Source organism: Crocodylus siamensis, chromosome 4 (assembly GCF_052110815.1).
Source record: "Crocodylus siamensis isolate JL-2025a chromosome 4, ASM5211081v1, whole genome shotgun sequence".
Taxonomy (NCBI): Eukaryota; Metazoa; Chordata; order Crocodylia; family Crocodylidae; genus Crocodylus; species Crocodylus siamensis.
Genome location: NC_143398.1, coordinates 211,995,071 through 212,011,941, shown reverse-complemented (window position 1 = coordinate 212,011,941; position 16,871 = coordinate 211,995,071). Strand labels below are relative to the sequence as shown.

General features: G+C 41.2%; 1 protein-coding gene across 1 annotated transcript in view; it reads right to left on the bottom strand.

The window, feature by feature from the left end:
- Positions 1-14,039, bottom strand: part of LOC149867541 (prolyl endopeptidase FAP-like) — a 60,455-nt gene extending 46,416 nt beyond the window's left edge. Inside the window, exons 1-3 of the mRNA XM_090045609.1 lie at positions 13,790-14,039; positions 13,411-13,495; positions 5,455-5,550 (exon numbers count right to left, since the gene is read on the bottom strand). Coding sequence (XP_089901735.1) covers positions 5,455-5,550; positions 13,411-13,495; positions 13,790-13,795 — 187 coding nt within the window. The 5' untranslated portion in view covers positions 13,796-14,039. The remainder of the gene's footprint in view (positions 1-5,454; positions 5,551-13,410; positions 13,496-13,789) is intronic.
- Between the last annotated feature and the right edge of the window lie 2,832 nt (positions 14,040-16,871).

The following is a 16,871-nucleotide window of genomic DNA, read 5'->3' as shown; positions in this document are numbered from 1 at the left end:
CATTAATAATATACCAGCAAGACATGGCAGGTGAGATAGAGGGTGCATTCAAGACTCAATTTGGCATGGTAGCCAGGGGGTGCTAGGGGAGGTCACAGCGCCCCTAAAGAGCATCCTGTCACAATTATAAAATAAGCTTTTAAAAAAAGCTTTTAATAAAACCTCACACCTTATATAACAAGCTTTATCCTATAGTCACAGCACAGAGTTATGCAATGAGCTGATTTTAGGACTCCAGGATATATACTGAGATTATGAAATAAACCAATGATAGTGTCAGTACTTTAATAGCTAGGAGCCCAATAGCTGCTCTCTAATATGACTGACTAGTCACACCAGTATTTCACTCCTTTATGGGTCCATATGATCAGATGTCTAATTTACAAGCACTAAAGAAATTATCCAAAATCCAGGTTTAGGAATTCAGCTGAACATTCTCCATTGTATACTGCCTTTGTAAGGACCTTTAGCACTACATAATTGTTTAAAGCAAGTGACTAAGTGCCAAATTTTGCCCTTAATTCCAGTAGCTACCCAGTGAAGTTAATTGGCTTTTACATGGCTTCAAACATGCTGAGTTACTGGATAAAAGATTCATAGGGAACAATGATATCATTGTTACTTCATGACTTTCAACAATGTAATCTGGAAAAGAAGTCATTTAGTATGTGTTGTAGAAAAAGAGATTTTAAAAAGGAGTTTAAAACATGTTTGGGTTGTTAATTAAAAAAAAATATATATATATATCAGCTTTTGATTTTACTTCAATCATGGTTTCATAGTTGTTAGGGGCTAGAAGGGACCTTACAGATCATCAGGTCCAATCTCTCTGCACTTGGTACGGGAAAGACTGCTGGGATTAGATGATCTCACCAAGAAGGGCTTCAAGACACTTTCTGAAGATCGCCAGGGTGGATGACTGCACTGCCTTTGGGGGACACCTGTTCCAAATCTTCAGCACTTGTAAAGAAGTTTTTCCTTATGTCTACCTTGAAGCAATTTTCAATCAGTTTGTGCCCATTATTTCTTGTCCTCCCCCTGGGGGGCCTTGGTGAATAGGTACTCCCTCAAGCCCTGATGTATGCCTCTGATAAATTTATAGGCTGCCACCAAGTCCCTTCTGAGTCTTCTCTTCTCCAGGCTGAACAGTCTCAAATCTTTCAGCCTCTCCTTGTATGACCTGATCTCTAGGTCTCTAATCATTCATGTGGCCCTCCTGTGGATTCTCTCGAGCTTCTCCACATCCTTCTTGATGTGTGGCACCCAGAACTGGATGCAGTACTCTAGTTGTGGTCTCACCAATGCTGGGTAGAGCAGAAGGATGACATCCTTTGCCTTGCTCAAGATGCCTCACTGGATGCATGCCAGTGTTTGATTAGTTCTGCCAACTACAGCATCGCTTTGGTAGCTCATGTTCATTTTGTTGTCAGTCATGACATCCAGGTCTCATTCAGTTGTGGTGCTGGCAAGCATAGCACTGCTGAGCCTGTGTATTGAGGACTATTTCTTCCCAGATGGAGAATCTTACATTTATTTGTGTTAAATGACATCAGATTGAGGTTTCCCCATCTCATGAACATGTCCAGGTCTCCCTGTATTGCCAGCCTGTCTTCGACCGTGACCATGCTCCCCAATAGTTTTTGCTAGTTTGCTTATAATACCCAAATCTAAATAATTGATGAACATGTTGAAGAGCACTGGTCTGAATACTGAAACCTGAGGGATGCCACTGGTCACCTTCTGCTATGATGACTCAGTTTCATCAGTCAATATCCTTTGGGTCCAACCACGAAGTCAGTTACCAGACCGTAAATTAGTTGAGGCTGTATTTTCCCAATTTAATCTTAGGACATTGTAGGAGACAGGTCAAAGGCCTTTTTGAAGTCCAGGTATATGACATCAACCTCATTTCCCCTATTCAGGTGGTGAGTTACCTGATCATAGAAGGAAATGAGGGTGGTCTGGCATGACTTGCTTGTAATGATGCCATGTTGGCTATCCTTCAGAATACTGCCTTCACTTAGTCTGTATGTAATGGATTCTTTGGTAAATTTTCTCCAGGATTTTACCAGGGACTGAAGTTAAACATACTGGCCTGTAATTTCCTGGGTCCTCCCTTCTCCCTTTCTTAAAGATAGGTACCACATTGGCCTTTTTCCAGTCTTCTGGGACTTCTCCCAAGTGCCATGAGTCTTCATAGATTTCATAGACATTAGGGCTGGAAGGGACCTCGGGAGATCATCGAGTCCAGCCCCCTGCCCAAAGGGCAGGAAGTCAGCTGGGGTCATAGGATCCCAGCAAGATAAGCATCCAATTTACTCTTGAAGGTGTTCAATGTAGGCGCTTGAACCACCTCTGCTGGCAGACTGTTCCAGACCTTGGGGGCTCGGACAGTAAAGAAATTCTTCCTTATGTCCAGCCTGAAACGGTCTTGCAGGAGTTTGTGACCGTTCGACCTCGTCATCCCATGGGGCGCTCTGGTGAACAGATGTTCCCCCACATCCTGGTGGTCACCCCTGATAAACTTGTAGGTGGCCATCAGATCACCCCTGAGCCTGCGCTTTTCCAGGCTAAAGAGTCCCATGTCTCTCAGCCTGTCATCGTAAGATCTGTTTTCCTGACCTCTGATCATGCGCGTGGCTCTCCTCTGGACTCTCTCAAGTTTCTCCACATCCTTTTTCAATTGTGGAGCCCAAAACTGGACGCAGTACTCCAGCTGCGGCCTCACCAAGGCCGAGTACAAGGGGAGAATGACGTCCCGGGATTTGCTCGAGAAGCATCTATGGATGCACGCCAGCATTTTGGTTGCTTTACTAGCCGCAGCATCGCATTGGAGGCTCATGTTCATCTTGTGGTCAATGATGACCCCCAAGTCTTTTTCTTCTGTAGTGCTAACCAACGTAGCACTGCCGAGCCTATAAGGGTGCTGCAGGTTTTTCCTCCCAAGGTGGAGAACCTTGCATTTTTCGGTGTTAAACACCATGAGGTTCTTGTCTGCCCATTTGCTGAGCTTGTCCAGGTCAGCCTGGATCACCCGCCTATCTTCTGGCGTGGATGCTTTGCCCCAAAGTTTGGTGTCATCAGCGAACTTGGCCAGTCCACTCCTGACTCCGATGTCCACATCGTTAATGAATATGTCAAATAACTTTGCCGTGCAATGGCATCAGCCAGTTCTTTTAGCACTCTTGGGTGTAGTTCATCTGGTCCTGCTGACCTGTAGATATTTAGCCTTGCTAAGTGTTCCCCCACAAGACCTATGCCAACTGTGGCAGGGTGGTCACCCCCACCTTGACTATCCTATATCTTATCAAGCAGGTTAACACCCAGGTGGAATACCACGTGAAGTATTCATTCAGGAGTTTGGTTTTGTCCTGCGTGTCAGTTATCAGCTGTCCTATTTCATTAATCAGGGGCCCTATGCTTCCCTTATTCTTTTTTTAACTTCCTGCATATCTAAAGAAGGACTTTCTGTTGTCCTTGATTCCGGTTGCCAGTTTGTACTCGGTTTGTGCTTTTGCCGTCCTGATCTGCTCCCTACAGGTGTGGGCTGTTCCTGAATACCTCTCTTTGGTAGTTATTCCTGACTTCCATCCCTGTAGGCTTCTCATTTTAATTTCAGGATGTCCATGACTTGCCTGCTGAGCCAAGGGGGTCTCCCAGCTCTTTTGTTGCCTGTCTTGTGAAAGGGAATGGATTTCCTTTGAGCTTTTAGGATCACTTTGAGGAACGACCTTGTACTCCCTTTCTCATCAGACTGTGGTCCCACAGAGCCTCACCAAGCAATCTCCTGAGTTTGTGGAAATCAGCTTTCCTAAAATTAGGGATTTCTACCTTACTGGACAATTTCCCTGACTTACGGTGAATGGGGAAAGTAATCATCTCATAGTCACTGTTGCCCAGTTTCCCTTCGATCTTCAGGTTGCTCACTAGATCATCCCCTTTGGTTCTTGCTCACTAGATCGGCCCCTTTGGCCAGAACCAAGTCTAGGAGCACCTTGCCCCTGGTCAGCCGGTGCACTTCCTGAGTTAGATAGAGCTCCTCAATACAAGTAAGAAAACTTTGTGAGCAATCAGATCTAGCTCAGTGCTCATTCCATGAGCAGCTCTGTGACAATCAGCTCTGTGATAACTCTGTGACATTAACTTTCAAAGAAAAATTTGTGGCGATCTCCGTCCCCTTCAGAAGCAGATCAACAATTTCCCTTCCTAGTAGATAATGGTTATGGAAAAAAAAGCCAGATGGAACACCTATGAAAAGATTCACAGTATTAAAAGTATTTAAAAGCATTTATCACTGTAAACCAGTAAGACTAAGAAATCAAAAAATAATCAGGGAATTGGATTACAGATTTAGATAGTAAAGATCTTAAACAACTGGGACCTTATGCTTTAACTTAAAGGTATCATTGTAGATCCCAAAAATAATGTGTATTATTTCCTGGTAAGTTATTTCTATAATGATACATAGGCCTCTAATAAGAGGCTTCCAAAATGAATGAACACTGTCTTAGAATGAGCTACATATGTTCCTTCATAGCACCTCAAATGGCCAATCATAACATTGTAACTACTGTAGGAAAGATCTTATGAGAATACAGATGAATTCTAAAATTATGGCTATAGCTGACCTGGAAGCACATTATGTATTTAGAATTGTTTTTACGTCTTTATATGTTGTGAGCCAGCTCCATGTTTCATGCCTTTGTTCCTGGGTGAGAGTAACTGCTAACGCCAACACCAAGAAGCAAGCACAGGTGTGGCGCCTAGCACAATGGGCCTAAAAATGAATGAGATCTTTACATGTTACTACAGTATTCATGTTAGCAACAACCCAGCGTAGTTTCTTGATGTACCTACTAGGAACTTCATTACTTACAGATACTTCAGCCACATGTCCTTAATAATACTTAACTTCACATATATACTTAATCAAGAATTTTCTCTGAGACACATCTTTTAACTCTTTAGCAAAGCCTGAGCAAACTGACTTCATTCAAAGGAACTCCTATAAGTGCATAGACTATAGGACTGCTTATAAAGTAATATACTACCCAATGTGAACAGCAACAGAAGAGCTGAACCATCCAGAAACGGCTACTTACTAAGTGCCCATGGAAATAATAAATGTTCAGCAAAAACCAAGAAGGAAAGAAAGCAGATTCCTTAAGGGATGGATGACAACTCAGGTGCTTCTAACAGAGTAACAAGACAATGGAGCCCCTGTAAATTTGATTAATGATCCAGAACACTCCTTTTTTCACAGGAGTAGATACTTCAGCTTTCTCGAATCACTGCCATGGAAGAGTCAGATTCAGCTGTGATTCTGTACCATTAATACAGCAGTTGCAACAGCTAAAGAAAAAGTAACTTTCCTGATTCTGTATAAACTGTCCAGGAAACACGCATAAAAAGTGTTATATGAACTCCCCTCAAAAGAAAAAAGTCTTCACTTACCTGAAACCCAGTATGGAGAAAATGTTTTATACTGAAAATTTCCATTCAAATAATCCTCTAATGTAAGAGCCCTAGGACTCTCATCTGGGTTGGAAGCTGTAGATATAAGAAAAATGGATGTTATTAAAAACATTGTATGGATCAGCAGTCCTTTCTAGCTGGGTGTCTCTCTTCTCCCTTTTTTCATGAATTTAGTATGAGTGATTAGCCCTGAGAATGTAATATTCTATTTATTCATAGATCAGGCACTGCAGAATCTGTCAAGTGACAGCTTCCTAGCACTTGAACTGACAATGTCCTTCAAACTTTTGGAGAAGTTGCCTCTAGGAATATACAAATAAGAACTTGACTGAGATTGATTCATTTCATATACACAGGGATGGCCTTCGGTACCAATGACAATGGAAACCCTCCTTGTTATAGTTTCCAGGTTTTAAAATGGGCGTGCGTCTCATGGACTTGTGCAGGGTGACTAGTATTTTTAAATATATGCCACCGAAGAGCATTTTAGTCACCACCAACCTAAAGGTAAAATACTCTCTACCATAAAAGTCCCTATAACTTTTCCTCCCAAGCTTTTCAGTGTTCTTCTAACAATTGTTAAGAGATGAACATTAGACCTGAAAAGCCATAATCACCTGTACTTGTTTATTAGGGTAGTCACAAGAAGCATGAGACAAATTCACAGAGGACAATAAATAAAGGGAAATTTCAAGAATCTAACAAACTGAATTCCAAACATTAAGTGAATGGTAAAAGAGTGGTTCTTCTCCCCTAACTTCATCTTTCTGATCCCGCTCCACAGTCATGACTGCTGCCACATTACTTCTTCCAAACAGGCTATGTATATTCATAACTGCTTCTGAATGCTACTCAGTGATGTACTCTCCATTTTCCTCTACAATATACCTGAAGTGGATCATTTCCAACCTGGGAAAGGCCTGTTCACCAGAAGCCTATAGTAAGATGAAAAGTACTGGGTAATACCATTGTCCATGATTTTGCTTGCCAGTGCTGGAGCTGAGAATTGAGTTGGGGTTACTGATATTAATTGCAACAGCATTGCGCTCCCACCCAGACAGGGAGATGGCTGGATGGCCTTGATGGAACTGAAGCGTTCAGAAATGAGCTACCCCAAAAGTTAAGGAGGAGACAAGACTGAACAGAACAATACAAATGAGCTGCCAGATAGCAGGGGAGTGGCCTTGTTAATACTGGCTGTGTAACTACTGTCTTGGGAAAAGGGGTTGGAGCTGGAAACAGAGGCTGGGCTGCAATTTGACTGTGTGTGCAGTGAACAGGGAGGGGAGAGTTGGCTCTGAGCTTTACATCTCCAGTCAGTTTATTCCAAGCAAGATTCTTTAGCAGTTAAGGCAGAAGAGTTGTTTTTGTTAGCCAGCCAAGCCAGGACAAGTACAGTAGGAGGAACAACTATTTGTTTACTCATTCACTGTTGCAAAACCCAATTTATAATGATTTGGAAGAGAGAGAGCTTTTCTAATACTTTGTTACAACCTGCTGCAATTAACTTATCTCAAAGACCCTAAGTTTAATTTTCAAGCCAGTCCCTTGAGTTACAAACTGGCTATTCAAAATACTTTTGTTATAAAAACAATGAACAAAGTTGTGGCTATTTATTTTTAATATTTTTTAAAAGTGAAAACAAATTGAGCAACTGTTCCAGTCATATAGTCTGAATGGGCAGACAGTAATACTTAAATGCCAAGCTAAGGAATATGAGACTTTTCGTGGCAAATTTCTGAAAAACAAAAACTAGGAGGCCGATACTGATAGCCATTTTTAAGGAGGCATATCGACTGATACTGATCCAATTTCCAATACAGCTGCATGCAGCTAGTAAGTCCATTGTGGTGGAAGGGGAGGGGGGAAGGAAGGGGCATAGGGGGCGCAGATCAATGCCCCCTGCGGTGAAGAAGGGGGCAGGAGTAGGCGCTGCCCAGCTGGTGCGGGGCGTGGGACAGAGCCACAGCCCACCGGGGGGGCAGCTCCAACAGCTGCACACACCCCAGGAGGGCATGGGGGTGGGGCCTGTGCCCCCAAATCTGCACGGGGAGGGGCAGGCAGGCTGCAGCTGCGGCCTGGAGCCTGGGCTGTCCGAGCTGTTCTCAGTGGGGGCTGGACTCAGTGTGGTGGCTATGGAGGGGGTTGCATCCACCCCAAATTTTGCTTTAGTTCTGTTCTCAGCACCAATGCCTGCCTGGTATAGCCCCCAGCTCAATGTCTCACCTCCACCCACACGCTGGGAAGAGCCGGGGCTGCGCTGGGCAGGCGTCAGTGCTGCCAGTGGGCCTATGGTGAAATTTGGGGTGGTTGCAATCCCCTCTGTAGCCCCAGCTCTGAGCCCATCTCCCATCAAGATGAACCTGGTGCAGCCCCAGCTCCAGCTGGCAGCTGCAGCCCACCTGCCCCACCCTGTGCAGATCTTGAAGCACACAGCCTGCCATGCCCTCCTGGGGTCTGCGCAGTGGCGGGTGCCGTGCCTCCCTGATGAGCAGTGGCATCGTCCCATGCCCCGCCCTGCCCCAGCTGGGTTGCACATGCCCTCTTCCTCACCACAGCGGGTGTTAATCTGTCCCCCCCACACTTCTTCCCTACCCCCTCTCCTTCCACCACAATGGACTTACCAGCTGCATGCAGCTCTTCACACTGCTGGGCTGTGCTCCTCACTGCCTGAGTACTGTGCTGCAGCTTCACACACACACGTATCAGCATTTATTGGTCAAACACACCATTTTCTTTATATTGGTATTGATCTGATATCGGACTGATGTATCAATGTACTTCTAGCAAAAACCCACCAAAAATGAGAATTTCACACCAGAAAGGCTATACAACACAGTTAATCTTCAGGTGGGAAAAAGAAGCTTTATGATAAGGACAACTCAGTTCAACACCTTAATTAGCGGCTTTCCAGTTTCTGGAATCTCTTGGACTTATTCTGCTCCCAGTGAAGTCAATGGGAATTTTGCCATGGCTTTCAATGAAGCAGCACAGAGAACATTTCTTTTACTTCATCCTGGTTTTGTTTACTTATGTTTTTCTTGCTTCAGAGCTCACAAACAAAGATAGTCCAATTGAAATGATTTTCTACACTGGAGTTTTACATTTTGCCTTATTACACGTTTGTCTCTCTGTTGAAGCTAGATATTCGCTTCCTGCAAAACTTTTCTCTGTATTTACTTTTATGGGGTACTTTGTGCATGGCTTTTCTGCTATGTAGCTATTACTTACTGGAGAATACACATGTCAGGTTGACTGCTGACACTGGTTTTGTCTGCACTAGTGCAGAAGAAAACTGTCAGACCTAATAAAGTGAATGCCAATCCACAGTTAAAAACATACCAGTACCAAAAACTCTGTGAGTCATAATAAAGCTCAGAAAATATCTAGAAGTTTATAAAAAGTTAATCTCCTTTGAGTAAAACATGATAGTATTTTACTGAGAAGAGAGGAAAAACAAACAATTATGAACTCTCGTTAGTTTTAAATGATTTCCAAGAAGAATAAAATTTTACATCACTTCTCCATAGTAAATAAATTGATATTTAAAATGTTTTTAATATGGTAATGTAAGAGTGACCTGAGGAAGAATCTCTTGCATTTAAAAGCTTGCCTAGATATTACACAGTTGGTCCAATAAAAGATACCACCCTAAGAAATCCTCGCCTCTTTTTAATGCCTTATATTTTTAGTTTAAATTTTCCATTTGGATTCTGTTTTTATCCTGGTTATAAACCCATTATTAAGACTTATTTTCACTACTGTGTTTTCCAGGGGCCAAAACCTGCAGTCCTATATGATTCTGTAATAAGGCAAAAGTTTTGTATGGTTTTTGCATTTGTTAAAAGTCAATAAAGAATCTGGAGGAGATTATTTTTCTAAACTTATACACAATATCACTATTAAGTTTATTATGTCCTATTGTCTTCATTTTCACATCAGCTAACATCTTAAGGATTTTGTTAACCATGTTCCTTTCAAGTCTGATGAGTTAGTGCAAATGCCAATGAATTGCAAAATGACATGTCCATTTCTACTTAAATTTCTAGCATCCCATTTCAAGAAAGCTGAATGGAAGTGTTTCTCACTTGATTACCTTTTCATTTGAGTGGTTATTTCTAAGCAACTGAAACTGAAGATACACATAAATGGTTTAATTAGAGAGGCAGTTTTAATTATTTGCATTTTTCTAACTCCTTTCTTATAACCAAAGATCATTTCTATAATTTGAAATTGTGTTCCACAATGAAATAATATGTCTTCATTTACTCCTCATCTTTCTAGTCTTTCCACATTCTTTACTTCACTTCATGTCCTCATGTTAGATTCTGTTTCTGGACCAGATGTGCTCCGGTCCAAATTTCCAAAATCAAATTAAATTTTACCAACCCTTATTTTAGTTTCTCCAGTGTTGAAAACAATGTTTGTCAATCGGTCTCTTGAGGTGTCTGTAGCATCTTTCAAGGATGCTGCAGAGTGCCACAGAATGTCATTATTGTTAGGTTTGGAAATGTTATTTACAAGACCAACCCAGAGCTTTCAAATAGGAATTCATATTATTAAAAAAGTATATCTGTTGTGGTCTTCCTGAGTTCTTTTCAACAGAAAAATTGCTCTAATATTTTTTCCATAGTCAAAAAATGAGTGAAAAAAGCTAGCATTCTCGAGGAATGTCTTAGGTCTCATGAGGGGTGCCTTGAGTCTAAAAAGGTTGAGAACCACTAATTTAAATATATGCTAGCATTTAAGAATGCTTCACATGTTTATAGTACCATAAAAACATCAAATAACTCATACTCAGAACACCTATCTAAATTAGGTAAGTGTTATTCCCATTGCAGAGCTAGAGAAATGGGGGACTGTTGTGAAGTGACCTACCCAAGAAACAAGCAGAGCAAAGAGTAGAAGCCAGAGGCTCCTGACTCTGAACACTGCCCTCTTTACTTCACAGCATACCGCCCTAACTTTAAATTTCTGTAGGCCAGCAATTCTCAGCCAGGATGCTGTGACACCTTGGGGTGTTTTGAGATTCTTTCAAGGGGTGCCACACAACGTTAATGCTCTTAGATGTGCAAACATGATTCATGAGAGAACCCCAGAGATTCCAAAAAGAAATTCATATTGTTAAAAGCACCTGTTGGTATCTCTCTGTTATCTGCAACAGAAGAATTGCTTTATTATTTTTCTGTAGTTAAAAAACCCCAAAACTTAAGAGTTGGCATTTTCTGAGTGATGTCTAGAGTCTAACGAGGGGTGCCTTGAGTTTGAGAAAGGTAGAGAATCACTGCTATAGACCTTTTCCCTTCTGTAGTCATTCTTTGGGCCAACAACATCAAGTCATCACAACAGTGCGTTCTACAGCATGTTACAACGCGTCTATCCTTGACATCTGCTCTACATTTTAAACGGTAATGACAGCTAGCTATTGATGCACTTAAATATTGCTTTATGTACATAAGTAACTCTGACAATACATGGTCATAAGTATTGTGTGCAATCTCTACAAATTGCACATTTTGTTCCAAGATGCGATTTGTGGGTCAAACATCTTTCCTACAGTTTCATCCCTGTGAGCACTTAATAAAGAGAGAACTCAAAATGAAGATTAAACACTAAGATTAAAAACACACCATACTGGTGTTCTGCTCAGATTATCATGGTCATATTATTATTCCAAAATATGACATTTCAACATCTGTGTGTGAAGCTTTTCAGAGCACTGGTGAGACAGCGGAGGTCAACACACAGGGAGCCATTACAGCTCTACGTGTTCTTTATATCGAGTAAAAACTGCCTTTTCTTTCAGGTTCTTCTGCAGCTGGAAATCAGGACCTGGATGAAGAAGAATGGCTAAAGCTGGCCAACATCCTGCACCTTCAGAGTCAATTGCTGTCAGACTGCTAAACTCTTTCTCATTCTCGGGGACATTCTGTACTTTTCATTATTACTGGACTTCTAAAGAATAGAGCAGCAAAACACATCCATTCCCATTTGTAATTCAAATAATTCTGCTCAATCTTATCACAGACCTGTAAACCACATATTTGTGACTGTTAAGATGGGTTACTATAACTCCTATTTAGGAATGAAAAGTCACACCTTGACACTGCTCAAACTAGCTAAAATGTAGCAGCTCACCTGTTTTGCAACACAGATTACTACAAACACATCACTTCAGAGCTTCACACTTAGCAACAGCTCCTCAATGAACATAAATCCAGACAGAAGTCTCAGTTCTGATATTCAAATCCCCTCATGGGAACAGCATGTCTACGTGTGCATTCAATCTAGTACCTCTCCAGGCATTTATACATGTACTCTAGGAGTCCGGGATGGCACTCTAATTAGAGCAGTTCCAAGGGCCATTCTAATTAAAGCGCCCGGAGTGTCTCGTGCATCAGTGTCCCTGTGCTTCAAATTGCCAGTGGGGACACTTTATCTAAAGCTTCTTGAACAAGCTTTAGATAAAACACCCCTGTTGCCATTTTGAAGTGTGGGGCTGCTGATACATGAAATGTGGAAGACTTCTGGAGTGTGATAATTGCCATGCTTCAGCAGACTCGATTAATCAATGCAGTAGAATTACAGCAAGTTGGGCCAGGATCTCTGCTCATGTTTAGGCACCTTCCATTGTGAGGTATAAAGAAAATACACATTTGCCTGTCTTAATGTGCATTAACTAAAGAGCGTGGGGTTTTTTAAGTGGCACGTAATGCACATTAGCCTATTTTAATGCGTATTAACTAAGTAGCACATTTTAGTGACACTTTAATATGCATTAAGATAGATTAATGCACATTAAAGTGCATGTGTAGACGCACCCAATTCTTACTACCTGAGAAATTCCCTCTCCCTTCATAACCCCAAGGCCTTATGCTGCTTCATTCCACAGAAATAATGAAACTGTCAGCCATGAGTGCAGGAGAAAGAACATTCACAATAGCTAGGGATTATCTAGACATAAGAAACTAATGGACTTCATTACTGCTCAGGCTGAATGGAAAACTCATTTCTTATTTTACTCCTGTCAGTGAGTTAAAACCCCAGCTCCCAAACAAACAAACCAAACCAAACCAGCAAAACATCCTGTAAAATAGTAAAGCTAGTTTCCTGTTAGGTTGGGAATAAAGAAAAGACAGGCTTTCACTGCTATTTCCATTTTTAACTCTTTGGGAGGCACTTAGCTCAGCTGCTATGGTAAAGGGGTTATGTAAATACCTGTATTAGAGAGCTTCATTGAGCTGTCTCGCATGGAAAACTTCTCTGGGCTATCAAGCCAGTGCCACTTTGGTATCACTTAAAAACATGCGTATTCCAAATGTCATACAAAATGTTTTTTAATAAAGCACTGTGGCAATCTGAGACCTATTCCTTCCCTGAAACAGGCTCAAAAAAGCTGTTGGTGTATCAGACAAGCTGTTTTCCAGTCGCTGGTAAACTACTGAAGCAAGCTATTAACTAATGTTTTATTAACAACTGTTGTTATATCAATATATATTTGTAAATAATCACAAATTGTTTCCTACCCTCCTCCCTAAAAGCAATCAACTGGTAATTGATTCAAAAAATATCTTTTACAATTATTATTTACCTAATACAAGTTCACCATAGTCAAAGCTAATGACTAACAGATCATGAGAGTGTCATTACCCCAAAGGCAAATGATACAAGTAACATGGCTATGATGGATTATAAGAATTACCTTTGCAGGCCTGTCAAAGCATATTATTTGTCATGCACAATAAAGTTAAGTCAGGTTATTTTTACTTGAAAGAACTCGTAGCATGTTCCTCTCTCTCCAGGAACCTTACCTGTCAATACAAGATTCCCTTAGCTGTAACAATACCAAGGAAACAATCCTGAAAAAAGTTTTGTAAGCAATCATATAAACTTTTAAAACAACTCTACCAAACTTTTAAAACAACATCCCCTTACCTCTTGATGGAAGTAGTATAATACCCATGATGAATAAGGAAAGGCAAAGGCATATGATCACTCCAAATACGACTTTTAGCCAAGTCTGCAGGATAGAAACAAGCAATAATCATCATCTACTTCAATAATATGAAGTAGTTAGTTCATGACTTGACATGTAACCAGAAACCCCCTCCCCAAAAGCAAGACTATCTTTTTCCTATTTGATTACTGACACCAATCCAAGGAATGAACACAGAACTCCTGCATCATATCTGAAACTGTCTTTCTTTTTGTCTGAAGCAAATACTTACAGACCAGAGCCTGGCCTTATGCAACAACAGAAAGTTTAGACTGACAAATTCAGTATTTAAAGTCTGAATTCAGTTTGTGTACAGACCTTCATTTTTCCAGATATATTCCAAAGCAATGCAAATTCTCTCTTCTGTGAGTCGGTCAGCAGGTCTAAGAAAGGAGTTTGAAAAGGCAGTCTCTGATTTCAGAGGCCGAAACTTAGTCAGACTTATTTTTTATGCATTTTTTAAACCTATGCCAAATTTCAAGGGTTTTGTGTAAAATTAGAAACAGATTTTTTGGGGAGGTTCTTGGCTCTAAGATAAAATGTGTGTGGCTATGGGTTAGTAGTTACATCTTTCTCAGCAGTTGGTAAGCTGTAACCAACTTCTGCTTATGTTAACTTGTGGGTTTTATGACTCATCAGTAAGTTTGGTACCCTTTTTTTGTTTTATTTTGTTTTGTCTGAACAGTATTTACAGTATATTTTGGTAATTTTTCATGTTTTATCACTCACAATGACTTTATTACTGCTCTCAATAGAGTAACAAGGTAAGAGAAAACAAAGTACCTCTTTTTATTAGTATATATTATACTTTCATGTTCCATTTTTGGAAAAAGACAGAAAAAAGACTATAAAGGAAATGCACAGAGCGTAAGAAATACAAAGTCATTTATCGCTTTCAACCATCTTTTTGTCATGTGAATAAGAGGAAAATCCTGAGAAAATGATGACTAGCATAGACTGAGCAAGGAAATGGGTAGTGGCCTGATGCACATTTACAAATAGTTTATTTTATTTAGCCCACTAAAGTGAGGTCAATTAAAAAAAAAGTTTAACATTGATAACAAGTTTAAAGAGAATCCTTACCAGAGACAGGAAACAAACAGAGTAGATAAAATTATGCCATTGCAAGTAGAGTGTAAGGCATACTTAGACTGTTTTTTTCAATGTCTCTAGCATTAGTGTAGCATCCCACTGGTGACAGACAAACCAGTATTTTTATTTTTATATTATTGTGTCTTATCTGGAAATTAGAAAAACTCTGTGCATCGACTCAGTGAGGTCATGTCAGATCCATTCAAATATGGAGGACACTACTGCCTTTTGGTTAAGCTGGAGACAATATAAAACCCTCCTGCAATTTATGGAGACTCTGCTGTAAATAAAAGTATCTTCATATTTGGAACAGATCATCCTGAATTCAGTTGTCTGTGGCCACAAAGTGCATCTACTGCATATACTACATAGTGCATCTACAACCTCAAAATGTAGTATGAGGTTGATGTTTATGTGGGTATTCAAAACCTTGTTCTACGTGTAGATTGCAGGAGGTTAGAAAACCATGGGTTACATTACGTGACGTAACTTGGGAAACCCAGCTGGCCTTATTGAGTGATGGAAGCCTGACTTAATCTGCTCCTGGGTAGCTGCACACCGGAGCTGTTCAGAAGCTGCTGCGGACTGCGTGGCTTTGCCTCTCTTCTGTATGCATGGCTGTCTGGGTTCCTTCCCTGTCCACAGCACGCCCACACTCTCAGTCACTCAGCTGGGGCTGTGCCAAGCCAGTCACTAATTAAGCACATTTTTATTTTTCCTTCAGTGCTTAAAATATTTAGATGGGGAAATTTAGACCTCAGAAAGATGCTTCTGAACAGATGATCACTTCTGGTGCCTCTGCCAAAGAACCAGTCATGACATTTTCAGCTCATTACCTCAGCATGAAACTGGACCAACTGCTCAAGTCTCTCGCACCCAGTTTACAGCATTTGCTAGGACAGACTGCTGGGATGCAACCATATATTATTTTGCAAGAGGGAGCCTCCCTGTCCTTTGAATCGTGTTTCTCCTTACAGTCATGAAACGCAGCAGGGATGGGCATGTCACTCTCAACAGACTTGGCGTAAAGCAACACAGCAGTTTTAAGAGGCAGATGACTGAAGATTCAACAGACTTCTGTTTGATAGGCATATAGAGGACCTTCTTTCTTGCAGGCAAGAAATGGGTCACTATGCTCTAGAGAAGCAGCTGGTAGGGGCTGTCTAGCAAAGCTGAGCCGAGTTGGGTCTGGGCAATGTGCCGTGAAGCTTGGCTCAGTTCAGCAGTGCTGGACCCCCTTGACCATGTGAAAACTGGAAACTTACTCAGTTTTAACAAGCTTGAATGAAAATCCAGGGCAGATTAGAAAGCTCAGAAATTAAGACACAGTCATTCTCAAAAGGGTTTAAACTTAGCATTTGCCTCCGCCCCCCTGTGATGTATTGATCTGTGTCAGCCAATACAATCTTTTATTCCCATACCTCCTTCAGCTGATCAGGTATTTCAGCTGGTGAATGCATATGAAATGAAGGCCTTGACTGAGACGGGCTGAGAGTTTTTCTCTGCTTTGCCTCCCTGCTGAATCAAGCATGCAGCCCTCATGCTCAGCTTCTCTCTATCTCCCCCTTTTGGCAAGGAAGTTTACCCTGTGCACCTGAAGTGGGGCCAAGGGCTCATAGGTGTCTATTTGACACCTGGGGCTGCGGTACGCTTGATGCATAAAGCGGTTCCTTTCTCTGGAGGCCCGCAAAAAAAATCACAGACACACATACATTAAACGGCACAAAGGTGGCATTTGTTTGCAAACAAAGGTCAGAGCAGAGTCAGGTACTCAGATTACTCTGACTCCACATTGGTATTCGCAAGCGAAATTTATCTTCTCTCTCCTGGGCACGTGTGCAGAAACAGGAACTCTTACAGCTTACTTCCGTTCCATACAAACATACATGTAAGTTACATCACTACATACATTGCATGTATAGTATAATTAACTACTTAAGTATGCAGGGCGGAAAAGTAAATATGCATCAGCTAATTAAGCATGCTCAGAAACTACAACAGGTCACTTAAGTTTACTTCCCCCCACCCCTTTCAAGGACACAGATAATTGAATTTTGGCTCCTGCAATCCGCATGAGAAAGACTTAAGGCAGGTGAGGGGGAGAAACCGCAATTAAAATGAGAAAGGCTGTAGCAAGGCTGGGAAAGAAAAAGTCCTTGGCAGTATTTCTTTCTTATTAGGTGCAAGATGCAAGCTGCGCATTTCTAACAATATTCTATTTCTAACACACTCACAAGATGATATGTAAAACCTCCTGCTGCTGTCGTACCTTGAGCTGAAAAAGAATCTCATGATCCAGTGAGTCCAG